Genomic DNA, 12,309 nt, shown 5'->3' with positions numbered 1-12,309 from the left:
CTTACACAAGTATATCGGCCAGTAAAGTCAGCTTGCACTTCCCAGTTGTTAGGAGCGGCCTGGTTCCCTTTCAATTGGTGTTCCTGGCCTCGCCGTAGTTCGTTAAGCAGCCCCTCGCACAAATGTGTCCGGTCGTACTTCGCGAATAAAAGGTCCGTACATCACGCCCCAAAAGCCAGGAGCGAATTTCACCGCGCGGGTGCGCGCGTGCGATTCACAAATTGCGCGTGTACAAGTGTATATAAATTTCTGGCGAAAAGGCCGAGGTGCGCCAGCGCATTGCCCAGGTGGTCTTGTTGGCCATAGTCACACGCGGCATGCAGGCTGGACTATTGCGTGGCTGCTTTGCAGTAACTGAAAGCACCGAAAGCCTACGTCGTAGCTTGCAACACTGGGCTCGTGAAACTGCCGCGGGAAGATGAAGCGTTCGGTGAAGAAGCAGTTGTGTGCAAGCCATAAGGCGCCTGCTTTCGGTAGCGCAGCGCATAATGCACATGGTTCCGACTAAACTCAACTTACACTCTTACGAAATAAATAATAACAAACGCAGAATTAGGTAAAGATAAGAATCGCGAAAGTCGTTCAGAACCTTGCAAGTAAAATGGATGCCGCTGAGGGCTTGGAACAGCTTTTCGCAGCGCATTCAGCCGTGCCTGCGTTAGCCGTGTTGCAGCAACTACGGAAGGACTTGAGCCAGCAGCAAGCTCAAAAGCTGCTGAAGAACCACGGGGATTGTCTTCAGATGGGAACATGTAGTTTTGGTCGGCACGGTCGAGCAGTGTACGCATTGTGCACAGGTACCGAGGTGCAGCGTCTCTTTGACATCGCCAACATATCTGGTACGCGGTGGCTGGCTTGCCGACCGCGAAATGAAGGGGGGGTCGCATCTCACCATTCAACTATGCATGCATGTGCTCGGTTGAATGCTAGGTAGCGTGCGAGTTTACAACTATCAGGATGTTTGTTTGCATATCCCTCCAAGCGAGAGGGCTTGGACCTATGCTGATGTTCGCTAATCTCACATTCCAATATGCCACTGCATTTTCCTCTCCAGCCTGGCCACATTCTCTTCCTCGCAAACGTACTTGGGCACCTTACAATCCAACACCATACGTGCCTTGGAAACGCGGGCAGCTGCTTCACAAGGACCCCCCTATTTAGCCAACTTCCACTCCGGGGCATAGGCACTCCGGGAGGGGGGGGAGGGCACTTTACCGGTAACGTACCGTTACCCGTAACGTACCGTTTACCATGTCCGAACCGACCACTTTTCCCAAAAAGTCTTAACGTAACGTAGCATGTGAACTGGCTATAAGGAACCTGTCTCGATACCAGATTTGTTGTAGGCTTCAGACGACACAACCACATAATGGGAGCATTGAAAGATACGGATTGAGACAAGTGTCTTGATTAAGTAGTCATCAGTGGCTCCACTTGGGCCTCGCGCCGATAAGAATCCCCAGTACGACTGGGCAGCGCGGTATCCAGAAGCCATAGTTCACAGGAACTACTCTCGCTCAGTCAGACGAAACTGGGACGCAGGTCCCAGCTTTACGTAGGCAAAACCCCCGCCCATACGCAGGTATGGACTTCCGCAGCGGTGCGGCATTAAGGTGGCGGACGACTAACAGTAGTCGCTTTAGCCGCCTGCGCCTATGGACCAGGGTGAGACAGCCCGACAGGAATGGCACTTGTCCTGAAAATCCCGACAGGCTTTGAAAATGCTTTCGGGCGGACCCGACGAAAAAGGGGGGAAAATGCCAAACGGCCATCGGGAGCCCCCGTCGGGGCCCGGAGGGCCCCCGTCGGGGGACCCGACATGGGTAGGGGCGCTAGGACCACCTGATCGGGTGCCGTGGGTCATCGGTGGGCCCTTCAGCGACAGACAGCTACAGCGATACATAATGGCATTCATAAAAATATAACTGGATGGAAATATGTAATGTACCGTAATGCTATGGCCGATTGGTGATTTCTGGATTGGTGAAAGTAAAAAACGCTTCTAGAATTAATCTTTCCAGCTGCAGCTGAATTGGTGATACGGTTTGGTGTTACCCCGTCCACTTTTTCCCATTGCCACCGAATTGGTGAAAGCCGCCAACCGGACTGCCCCCAGCGTTATTGTTTTGCGGAATATATTCCGATTTCGGAATGAAAAAATGTTCGTGGTCCTGAAAGTTAAGAATAAATAATGTTCCAACCGTACAAGTTCATTCCTCCAGCCAAAATTGGACTGTCCATGCCAAAGCCGCTAGAATCTTACAGGAGACATACATGTTACCCATATCATAGTACTTTAATGCCATGGATACTGTTAGGAAGCTCTCGCCCGGAAGTCAACGAGGAATCGGACTGTTTCTGACCGGACCAAACGCTGCAAAACATTTGGACCCGAAGCTCCCAAATGAAGCATTGAAACGTTTCTAGATGCACGCCGTCGCATACAGCAAAGTGACCCTTAAACTCATGCACAGTTTGTCTAGCCGAACCGGTTCGGCCTAGCTGGTGTCCTGCGGCCGCGGTTCAGTGCAATGGACTGCACCTTTCACAGCTCGACCACCTCCTCCTCATCCCCGCTCCCCTCCTCCGTGTCCGAGTCGTCGGACGGGATATCGCTCAGTTCCACCTCGCTCTCGGACTCAGCCCCATCCAGTGTGCAGACAGTGGCAACAACGCGCTTTGCTCCAGCGCCCTCCTTGGTTGTGCGCTGCTTGGCTGGCTGCTTTTTTGCACGCTGCTTCTTGGCACCAGCCTCAGTCCTGGGCTTCTTGGCTGGGCTGGGCTCGAACAAGAGGTCTGCACAGCCCTCATCGTCGTCCGATGCCCCCGTGGCTGCTGCAGCCAGATCCCCCTGCTCAGACTCGTCCTGCAGCCGTTGCACGTGTGTCAGCAGCTGCTGCAGAGCGACATCGTCGTCCACGTCGTCGTATGGCAGGTTGCTGAGCGGGGCCTCATCTAAAGCAGGCTGCCCAGCGTCCTCATCGCTGGTGCTTGGGGCAGCCAGAGCATTACCGAGGCCAGGCATGAGCCGCTCGGTGCTTGCCTCAGCCACCGCCTGCTTCTTGCTTGGAGCTGGCGGGAAGAGCTTTCCATCACGCTCCAGCCGCATGGCCTCCAGCTGTCGCTCAGCTGTAAAGGCTGCAAGCAGGCCGCAGCGCTCGAATGCACCCTTCACAGCACTGGGCCGCGACTTGATGTGCTTGTATGCCTTGACGAGGAAAAGAAGGGTGAGGGGCTTCAGGCGGGACATGCGAAGGCTGCTGCTGATGTCCTTGGGCGCCACACCCTTGTCCTTCAGCTTCCGGACAGTGTCGATGACCTTCATGGTTGCCGATCGGTGCAGTGCATCCTTAAACGGCTTGTTGATGCCGACATCGCACGGCAGTGCTATCGAGGTGCAGTTGGCCGGCACGTACTTGATGTAGGCCCCAGGGCACTGCGCCTTGACGAATGCCTGCAGGCAAGTGCATAAAGGGATAGGGTACGGGTAGGTATGGGTAAGTCCGGTTGGAATGCTGTACGGTGCATGCCACAAAACCATACCTGGAACTCCTCCGTGAGGTGCACACCCCAGCAGTCGATGATCAGCAGCCAAGGGTGGTCCGCAGGCAGCTGCAGCTCCCGTTTTATGCGCTCCATGTAGGGCTGCAGGACGCGAGCGACCCAGGCCCGCATGGTCGTCTTGTTGGCCCAGTGGTTGTCCGAATAGGTGACGAGGAACTGCTCTTGCTGGGCCGCCTCCATGGAAGGGCCTGATGGCAGGGCGCGCTCGGTCTTCCCCTACAAAAAATGGGGTACAGTATAAAAAGTGTTACGTACCTATACGGATGCTATGTGCCTGCTGTCTAAGACATGTTAACACTTCCCAACCGCTTGTTTTACCTGGAAGATGACCTTGAGCGGCAGCATATCCCCGGCCGCAGACACGGCAATCATGGCCATGATCTGGCGCTTGTCGTCCAGCCCCAGCTGCCGGACCTGCTTAGCACCAATGGCAGCGTAGGTGCGGTAGCTGACGGGGAAGAGGTTGGCGCCTGTCTGGTCGGCGTTGATGACGAGGGCCGGCGGGATTTTCTTCTCACCGACCAGCCAAGCAACCTGAACACACAGTAGAGGGATTGGGTTTACGATTGAGGCGTGGTAAATGAGGTAGCGGCGTCATCTTGTAGATCACTTCTCATAATCAGCTCTACAAGACCGGAATTTCCCCAGCCTGATTGAACGTGCCCAGGCCTACCTGGTCCACGAAGAGCTTGAGCAGCTCCTGGGCGTTGGGCGGAAGCTTCTGTGCCGTGCAGGTAGCGGCACGGTGGGAAAGCCTGAGCTTCTTGCAGACCTTGCGAATCCAGGAAGCGCTGCAGCGAAATGTGCCACCATACTCCTCCAGAATGCTGCCGTAGCCCTCTGCCTTGAGGGTGGCGACGATGTAGGGCCGCATGGTTGAGGAATTGGCCTGAAAAGCATGGGATGAGGGGATGACAGGCGGTAACGTACATCAAACGGCCCTCCTGGGCTTGCAAGGAACTCTACGAAGTACATCTGGGGCTCCTAAGTGAAGTAAGCACACCTGGCAGCCGCTGGCGACCATGTCCTGGATGGCCGTCTTGGTGAGGACCATCACCTCTGCAGGAATGGTTGATTTGAAAGCCCTCCCGCCCAGCTGCTTAGCGCGGGTAAAAACCGTCTTGTCCTCGAGCCACTGAAACCACCAGTTTTTGACGGTCTGCCATGCAAGAGGCCGGTCCTTCTCACTGAACAGGTGAGGAGCCTCATTGTACAGGGTGTTGATGGCGCTCTGGATCTTGGGCTTCTTCACATCCTGACAGGCGGATGAGATATGAATAGTTGGAATCCCTCCCTTGCAACGCTTCCACTCACGTGGCCGGTCAGGTACTTGACCTTGTTGACGACCGTCTGCTTATCGTTGTGCGAGAAAATGTGGTAGTTGCCACGGGGGCCAGACACTCGGGGGCGAGCGGGAGGGGCCAGACGTGCAGCGCTAACCGCACCGTTCGCGAGCCTGAGAGACTCCAGCAACGGAGTTGCTGCCTGAGCAGCCGAGCCCGCAGGACGACCAAGCTGTGCTGCATCTGGCTCCAGTTGCTTCTCAATGGCAGCGATGGCGTCTGCTTCCGCGGCCGAGTCAATCTGCGCTTGCATCGCAGCCTTCGCCGCCTCGTCGCGAGCAGTCTGGGCCGCAACGATTTCAGGGTCGATTCTAGTAGGCTGGACCCCCAGACGCTCATCCACTGGCGCATCCTTGGGCAGCTTCGGTGCGAAGTCAAACATTGTGCGCTGCCTTCCTGCCATGATGCAACTCTTGCTGACCAAGTAATAATTTAATAATGTAATGACTATATAATGTAAAGTTTGGCAGGAAATATTGCTTTATGTGTGCTTTTCTGCGAGTTAGGCAGTCCGGCACCCGACCTGGATCCCAAACGTACAGGGATTGGTGATGGCCGCCGCTCAATCCCAGCCCGGATTATCCTTTGCTACTGGATTGGTGATTTTCAATTAATACAAAGACCATATGCAGCTTTACATTGCCCTTTCGAACATTTGCTGCCTCGTCCTGTAAGTCTGTGGGCTTTACCAAAACAGCTTTCCCAAGCTGAACCTGCTCGATCGTATGGGGGTTTCACGCACTACAGTGCCATGCTTGGATAGTGATGTTGAGAGCGATGAGGAGCCGGCTGATGAGGGGGAAGATGACGAAGAGGAGGCCAGCGAGGCATTTATGAGTGATGGGGATCCAGAACTGTCCAGTGAGTCTGGCAGTGAGGTTGCCGATGAGGGGGAGATGTTCCTCTCCAGTCCTACGGTGTCTAAGGGTCTCCTTGAAGAGCTCGGGTTGTGATGCTCACAGGCAGACGTGCAGGCGTGCATGTGTTGCTGTGTGTGTGTTTGTTCGTGCATATCATAACTGTGAACTGCAAACTGAGAACTGGAAACTGCGCATATAAAATACGAATAAATGTAATTTCAAGCGGCACACAGCGAAATTTCGTTCTTGCGTCACCCGACAGGTTTTGGGATGGGCTATCGGGGCACCCGATCGCGACAGAAATTGAAAGATATGCAAAAACGCTATCGGGCGGGGCCAACGGGCATGGGAAGGGGAAAACCGGCAACCCGACCATTTTAGGAAGGTCCTGTCTAACCCTGCTATGGACCTCCGCAACGGTGCGGCATTTGAACGGTGGACGACTAACAGTAGTCGCTTTAGCCGCCGGCGCCCATGGACTTCCACAGCAGTGCGGCACTTGAATGGCGGACGACTAACAGTAGTCGCTTTAGCCGCCGGCGCCCATGGACTTCCGCAGCAGTGCGGCACTTGAATGGCGGACGACTAACAGTAGTCGCTTTAGCCGCCGGCGCCCATGGACTTCCGCAGCGGTGCGGCATTAATGTGGCGGACGACTAACAGCAGTAGACTAATCGTAGCCGCCGCAGCTAACAGTAGCCGCAATTAAACTAATAGCAGTATTAGTTAAAACCTGTAACCACCGACAGCGGAATTGATGGGTGTTAGTAACATTGAAGTTCGGTAAATCGGAGTGGACGAGATAACCACCGACAGTTAGGATTCGGCGCCCAAACCGTTGCAGAAAACCTTTACAGGATACAACATTGCCACCAGCAGGCCAACAAATTTGCTTTCATTTCTCTATGAAATACACAAGCTGCTTGTTTGTACATTTACTTTGGCCAATGCACGGGGCCTCCGAAGAGTTGCACTCTGCCGCTCTTACTTATCTGTTTAATTATTACAAAGCCATGCGGCAGTGGGGTGCTTTCCTGTAGCCGCTGGTGCTTCAAGACCTAAACATCACAGACAGCACCGGACTTCATATGTTAAGCAATGGCTCCGTTTGCGGTCTGCCGTACTGTCCATGCGATGCGGCATGCACCCGAATGTCCATGCGGCATGCACCTGGATGTCGATTGCTACCTGCCTGTACGGATGCAGAGGGACCCCGCCCTTTTTCCGGCTTCCTTGAAGCCGACACCCAACTTGTCATTGTGACATTTCGTCAGTCCCCGTCAGAGATGGAGGATTTTGTTTTTACTCAGCTGGTAGGCTTTTCGCCCACCCGGGCATCCACCTTTGGGGTAAGAGTATAAGAGTATAATCGTGCCTGGTGTGGGAGATGTTCGCATCCGGATTTGATCCGGGAAGTTCCCACCTCCCAGCGATTCACACCCATGTAACACCAGGCAAAGCGTACCGTAGTGCTACTTATAGTTCGTGCTACAATAATTCGGGAGGCACCACGAATATGTCGCACGTACAAATTCTAAGGTATCCCAAGGGACCACAGCCCCGAAATATCGTACCCTCCGAAGCCCGTCGATCAAACTTCGCAAAAACTAGGATTTCAAGGCGGAAATCAGCTCTTAAATACATAAAATATAGTCATAAACGTAGGACATGAACAACGCTGGAGGATGAGGGCGAGGTCCAGGCGCTGGTGAATGCTGTTCGCAGCAGATCAGGGTTCCGCCGCAGCGCTACCAAATGAGCATCATGCGAGGTGAGGGGTGAGGGTTCCTGTTTGGTGCATCCAGCTGCGTCGTAATGCCTTTTATGTCGGGGTTTCAGCCACATGAAGACACGTTTCAGTAGCAACCACCCAAACACTGTATTGGCCCGGCCGGTTGGTTATTAGGTCGTTACCACTGGTACTGAACTGTACGATCGGTCCAGGATTTGCTAGGGCGTTTCCAAAGTGCGAAAATGGTGAGAGACCATGAGCCTAAGGGAGGGAGACTGACTAGAAGCTGCAGTTTGAAAAGCCCCGAAACTTTGGAAGGGGCCCCGAAATTTGTATCATGCCCGCAAAATCTGGTCCAGCCTTCCCCGAAATTCAAAGAGCACTTACAAATTTCAGAAAGTTTTTTGACCCCTCCCCGAACAAAGCGATCACAAACTATAAGTAGCACTACGGTACTGCCAAGGGAGCTGAACCCTTCTTACAGGTGGGGCTAAGCTTTGGGCTTACTCGAGGCACTGATGTGGCACATCAACTTATTGCTGGGTTGAACAACGGTCGTTTCAAAACTTCTAAAAGGCCGAAGCTCAGAGCAGAATAGTTATGGACAGAATAGAAAACAACCGGCATTTGCATGGCCTGAATGGTCACCATTTACATGCATGTAAATATATTTCAATCCAAACGTTAGGATGGCCTGATTTGCTGACATGCGGTCCCGCCCCGCNCNNCCAGCAAATCAGGCCATCCTAACGTTTGGATTGAATTATATTTGTCCATTTCCATCCTATGTCACAACGGGTACAGAAACGTATTTGCTGTGGGGGACTCCTTCGAGTGCATGTCTGGAATCCCAGACATTTCCGGAAAGTCTGGGAATACGGGAATATCAGTTTTCACTTGGAAAATGGAAGCATGGTTACCCAGTTAATATACTAATAAGGATTTTACGCACGTATATGAGCCTTGTTTATCAGAGCGATGAAATAGGGTTTATAAATAATTTAAGTGTTGATGCTGTATGGTAGATCAGGCGTACTATGAAACGTTAAATTGAAGGCAACTAACATTTACCGCATGTACATTTCCTTATGTGTTGTGCGACATTGCAACAGAAACAAATTATGCTATTATATGCCCACAAGTAATGTATGACCAAGTTACAATGGATCTGGCGCACCAGCAGCGGTGGCAGTGCATGCGCAGGCCAAAGGGTGGTTTCAACAGACGCTATCTTGCAATATTGCTCTGTTCTATCCTCGTAATTTTGTTCGCAGTGGCCGGTGCTCAATATTATGATAGTAAGTTTTATGCGGGGCATAAGCATGAGCTGAAATTGGAAATAGCCCAGTCTTATCGTTGCATGTGTTGTTATGTATGCATTGGTTAGGGATTAGCGCCTGCAAAGTTTACCTTCCAGACAGGCGGCTAGCTATCTAACAACACGCTAGCGCACGTCTGCTATAGCGCAGCAGGCGCCTTTACTTGCTTAATATAATATGGTCCGACTTATTTTTTGTTTTCCATTTTAACCGAGAACGTAAAGCGAGCCGTCTAGGGTCATGAAGTTCGTCCGCTCCGTACATACGCGTGCTAGTATGTGGCAAGCTACCATACCTGACTCATGCCATTTTCATTTTCATATCCACACATCTTCACTCCTATAGTTGGGGCTTTGCTAAGCCTTGCTTGAGGCAGGGTGGTGGGGCCCTCAGACGTCGCAAGAGACTCTTCACTTCGACTCGCTAGATAAGCAGATACGATGAACGGCTTATCGACCGCACACGCACAGAGGCTAAAGACCTTCTTGCCAGGCCAACCCATATTCCTGCGTTATTATGACAAGCCATGCATGCATGCTGTTCCGGATTGAACATGAATGAATGCAGGTGATGCACTGCCGCCACCAACTGAAGGTGTGTCTACGTAGAGGTATACCTCTAGAGGGCAGATCTGCCCAAGGAGAATATCCTGTGCATGCTCTCTTTGCACACCAACCCGATGCATTTTTTATCGCAGCAGACACAGCTATCACCCTCACGTCAGCTGCATTACATGGCCCGGCAGACTAGGTGCATCTGCATGCATGCGCATGCGCGCATGTGCATGCAGACACAAGGTTTGCTTTATTGAATTCAATAAAGTTTCGAAAGTTCCCGTCAGTGATCTTCAGCGTGTGTTATTATGGCCTGCTTAGTTACATACTGTTGTGGAATGGTACTTTATTAATGTGGTGACGGAATTTCGTCATTGCATTGGAATGCACTATGCGTGGTGGGATTAAGGACGAGCATGCAGATGGGGATTTAGGCCCACAGGCATGCCTAGACGGTAGGGTATATACCCTATATATATGTACCCTACATATAACCTACATGTACCCTACATATATGTATCCTACCTGCATGTACGTACATGCAAGACAGGGGGTCCGTGAAGGGAGCGTGCCTCCCTACCTGCCTTATGGCATGCCGACGGTTTAATGGAGGCACTCCCATGTGGCCGTGTGGCCGTGTGGCCGTGTATAACAGACCAAACATAATATATCGCCGTCTGAAACGCGTTATTGGTAATAAATTGCATCCGCTATTGCAAGGTATCGATCTCTAGTTATTACCAATAACGTGTTTCAGACGGCTATATATTATGTTTGGTCTGTTATACACAGCCACACGGCCACATGGGCATGGGCAATCCTACAGGGGCCCCCCTGGGCGCTAGCGCTCCAGCTAACGCCCCAGCACGAAGCGCTTCATGCTGCGGCCCTGCCCAAAAACATGTATTTGTCTTCAACTGCCCCACAGTCACAAAGCCTGCAGGTGCACGTGGTGCAATCATGTGAGTGCATCAAGTGTTTATGTGTTTCCGGTTATGCTGTTGGGAGTTAGAGATTAACTGGCCTAACGGCCGTGCATGGCCACACGGCCACAACACCACACAGCCACACGGACATGCATGTCCATATGGACAATCCTACAGGTCGGGGCCCCCCAGCTGGGCGCTTCATGCTGGGGCCCCGCCCAAAAAACCTGATCGATGGATGCAGAGATCATGCCACGCTTTTGGCATTAATGCCAAATAAAAAATGAAATACATATTATTATGCATTTCTCAGTCAAATTTGAAATACCCAGAGCATCCCGCAGTAAGGTGGACCACCAACCAACATCCATGCAAGTACACCCTAAGAGCTCTTAGCACCTTCGCACCCTCCACACCTTCACAGCGGGCGCCTCCGGATCCGGCCGCCTCCTTTCAACTTCTCGCTGGATATATGTCCATCCTTGACACGGCCACACCTCGCCCCGAAACGTTTTGGTTCTACACATGAACGTCCACAATGATGGATATGGTTCACATGTGTAGCAAATAAGCTGTCTGCATACTGCGGGTTTAAACCTTAATTTTTAAATTAAGCTGTCTGCATACTGCGGGTTTAAACCCGCAGTATGCAGGCAGCTTAGGACAAGGCATTGTCGGGGCAGTGCACTGTCGGGGCAGTGCAGCCACGTGGCTGCAGCCACTGGGTGCCGGAAAAGCCTTGCTCTGCTTGCGATCATGAGATGCTGGGAATGCACTTTATCACAAATCTATGCTTGATGGTGTGTGCTATACTGTACTACAGCTACAATTTGAGGCTTCTTGGGAAAGTAAAGTACGGCAGCCAGAAGACATTCAACAATTTCCCCCCCCCCCAGTTGCAACTGGGAGGACCAATTGGTCCTCTTTCCCACAGAGATGCACAACAGATATGCCGGGCATGCATGCCATAGATACACAATAATCGAACCAATTTTTGTCCTCGGCCTTTCCCGACTTCACAGCATGTCCAAGGTTTTATGGCTACATTGCATTTCCGGACACCGACCACGGTGGGGACGACCTGGGCAACCCTGGCTCCGCTGCAGCAGCCGCTACCGAGTGTGCCAAGTTGCCAGAATGCCAAGGCTTCAATGTCAACGGCTGGATGAAGGCGTCTGCGGATCCATTGACGTACTTGGAATCAGTTTGTTTTTTTAAAAAAATTCCAGGTGCGTGTGCACATCAAACGCTACCATTGGTACTGGTAAAATTACCGGTAAAATTTGTCCTCACCTATAGACAGGGGCATCGTATAATCACTGGAGGACAGAAGTTCGTCCGGATTTGGACTTTTTGAGCTTCTTTCTTACTCTAGATCTGAAAGAGGTAGGAACAGCGGACCACCGAAGGGTGACCACCGAAGGGGACCACCGAACAGCCTGACAGAACCTCTTCACAAGCTATCCCCATGGGGATTCACAAGCTATCCCCAGGGTGGCCACCCTGTCCACGTATATACGTGATATATCACTGTCATTTCCCGTGCAGGAATTAACATCGCATCCTATTCTTATAGTATAAACGATGGTCACCATCGTTCGCTACGGTAGCTAAAAGCGTAATCTCATATGACATAGAATGTTCCATTGTGACCATAGAAGCCAGCCATCACTCACCATCCAACCCCCACCCGTGCTGCATGTGAGGATTATCATGATGCCACCGCAGTGTTTTCATGGCCGCAAGCGCATTTGGAATTTTATGAGAACCATTATAAGCCCTAATGAGGGCAAAGTGGTGTGCATTTAGCATTTGGGTGTGAAAATGAGCTCTACGTGTAAAGCATAATTATGCATAATTTATAAATTCTTCCACAAGCTTAAGCTTGTACTACAAGCTTAAGCTTGTACTACAAGCTTAAGATTTAAACTAGTGGTTGTAAGCTGCCCCTATGGCAGCCAAACTGGGAGCTACGGGCCCCCCTAGCAACTGGACTAGTAGCTCCTGAGAC

General features: G+C 51.8%; 2 protein-coding genes across 2 annotated transcripts in view; one reads left to right on the top strand and one right to left on the bottom strand.

The window, feature by feature from the left end:
• Positions 1-2,545: 2,545 nt before the first annotated feature.
• On the bottom strand, positions 2,546-5,289 carry VOLCADRAFT_87679 (uncharacterized protein; the record flags this gene model as incomplete). The annotated part of the gene is made up of 7 exons (XM_002947321.1): positions 2,546-3,454; positions 3,544-3,780; positions 3,883-4,098; positions 4,238-4,453; positions 4,568-4,819; positions 4,879-4,964; positions 5,010-5,289. 7 exons carry the CDS (start codon positions 5,287-5,289, stop codon positions 2,546-2,548), a joined length of 2,196 nt encoding a protein of 731 aa, XP_002947367.1.
• Positions 5,290-8,791: 3,502 nt separating this feature from the next.
• VOLCADRAFT_87678 (uncharacterized protein) overlaps positions 8,792-12,309 on the top strand; it is a gene marked incomplete at both ends in the record, with an annotated part of 7,616 nt that continues 4,098 nt past the window's right edge. The window contains 4 exons of the mRNA XM_002947451.1: positions 8,792-8,797; positions 9,386-9,412; positions 10,301-10,334; positions 11,321-11,527. Of these exons, the coding sequence (XP_002947497.1) occupies positions 8,792-8,797; positions 9,386-9,412; positions 10,301-10,334; positions 11,321-11,527 (274 nt within the window). The remainder of the gene's footprint in view (positions 8,798-9,385; positions 9,413-10,300; positions 10,335-11,320; positions 11,528-12,309) is intronic.

This window comes from Volvox carteri, assembly GCF_000143455.1.
Source record: "Volvox carteri f. nagariensis unplaced genomic scaffold VOLCAscaffold_6, whole genome shotgun sequence".
Taxonomy (NCBI): Eukaryota; Viridiplantae; Chlorophyta; class Chlorophyceae; order Chlamydomonadales; family Volvocaceae; genus Volvox; species Volvox carteri.
Note: the sequence above shows the minus strand (reverse complement) of the source record. Positions and strands in the feature narration are given on the sequence as shown.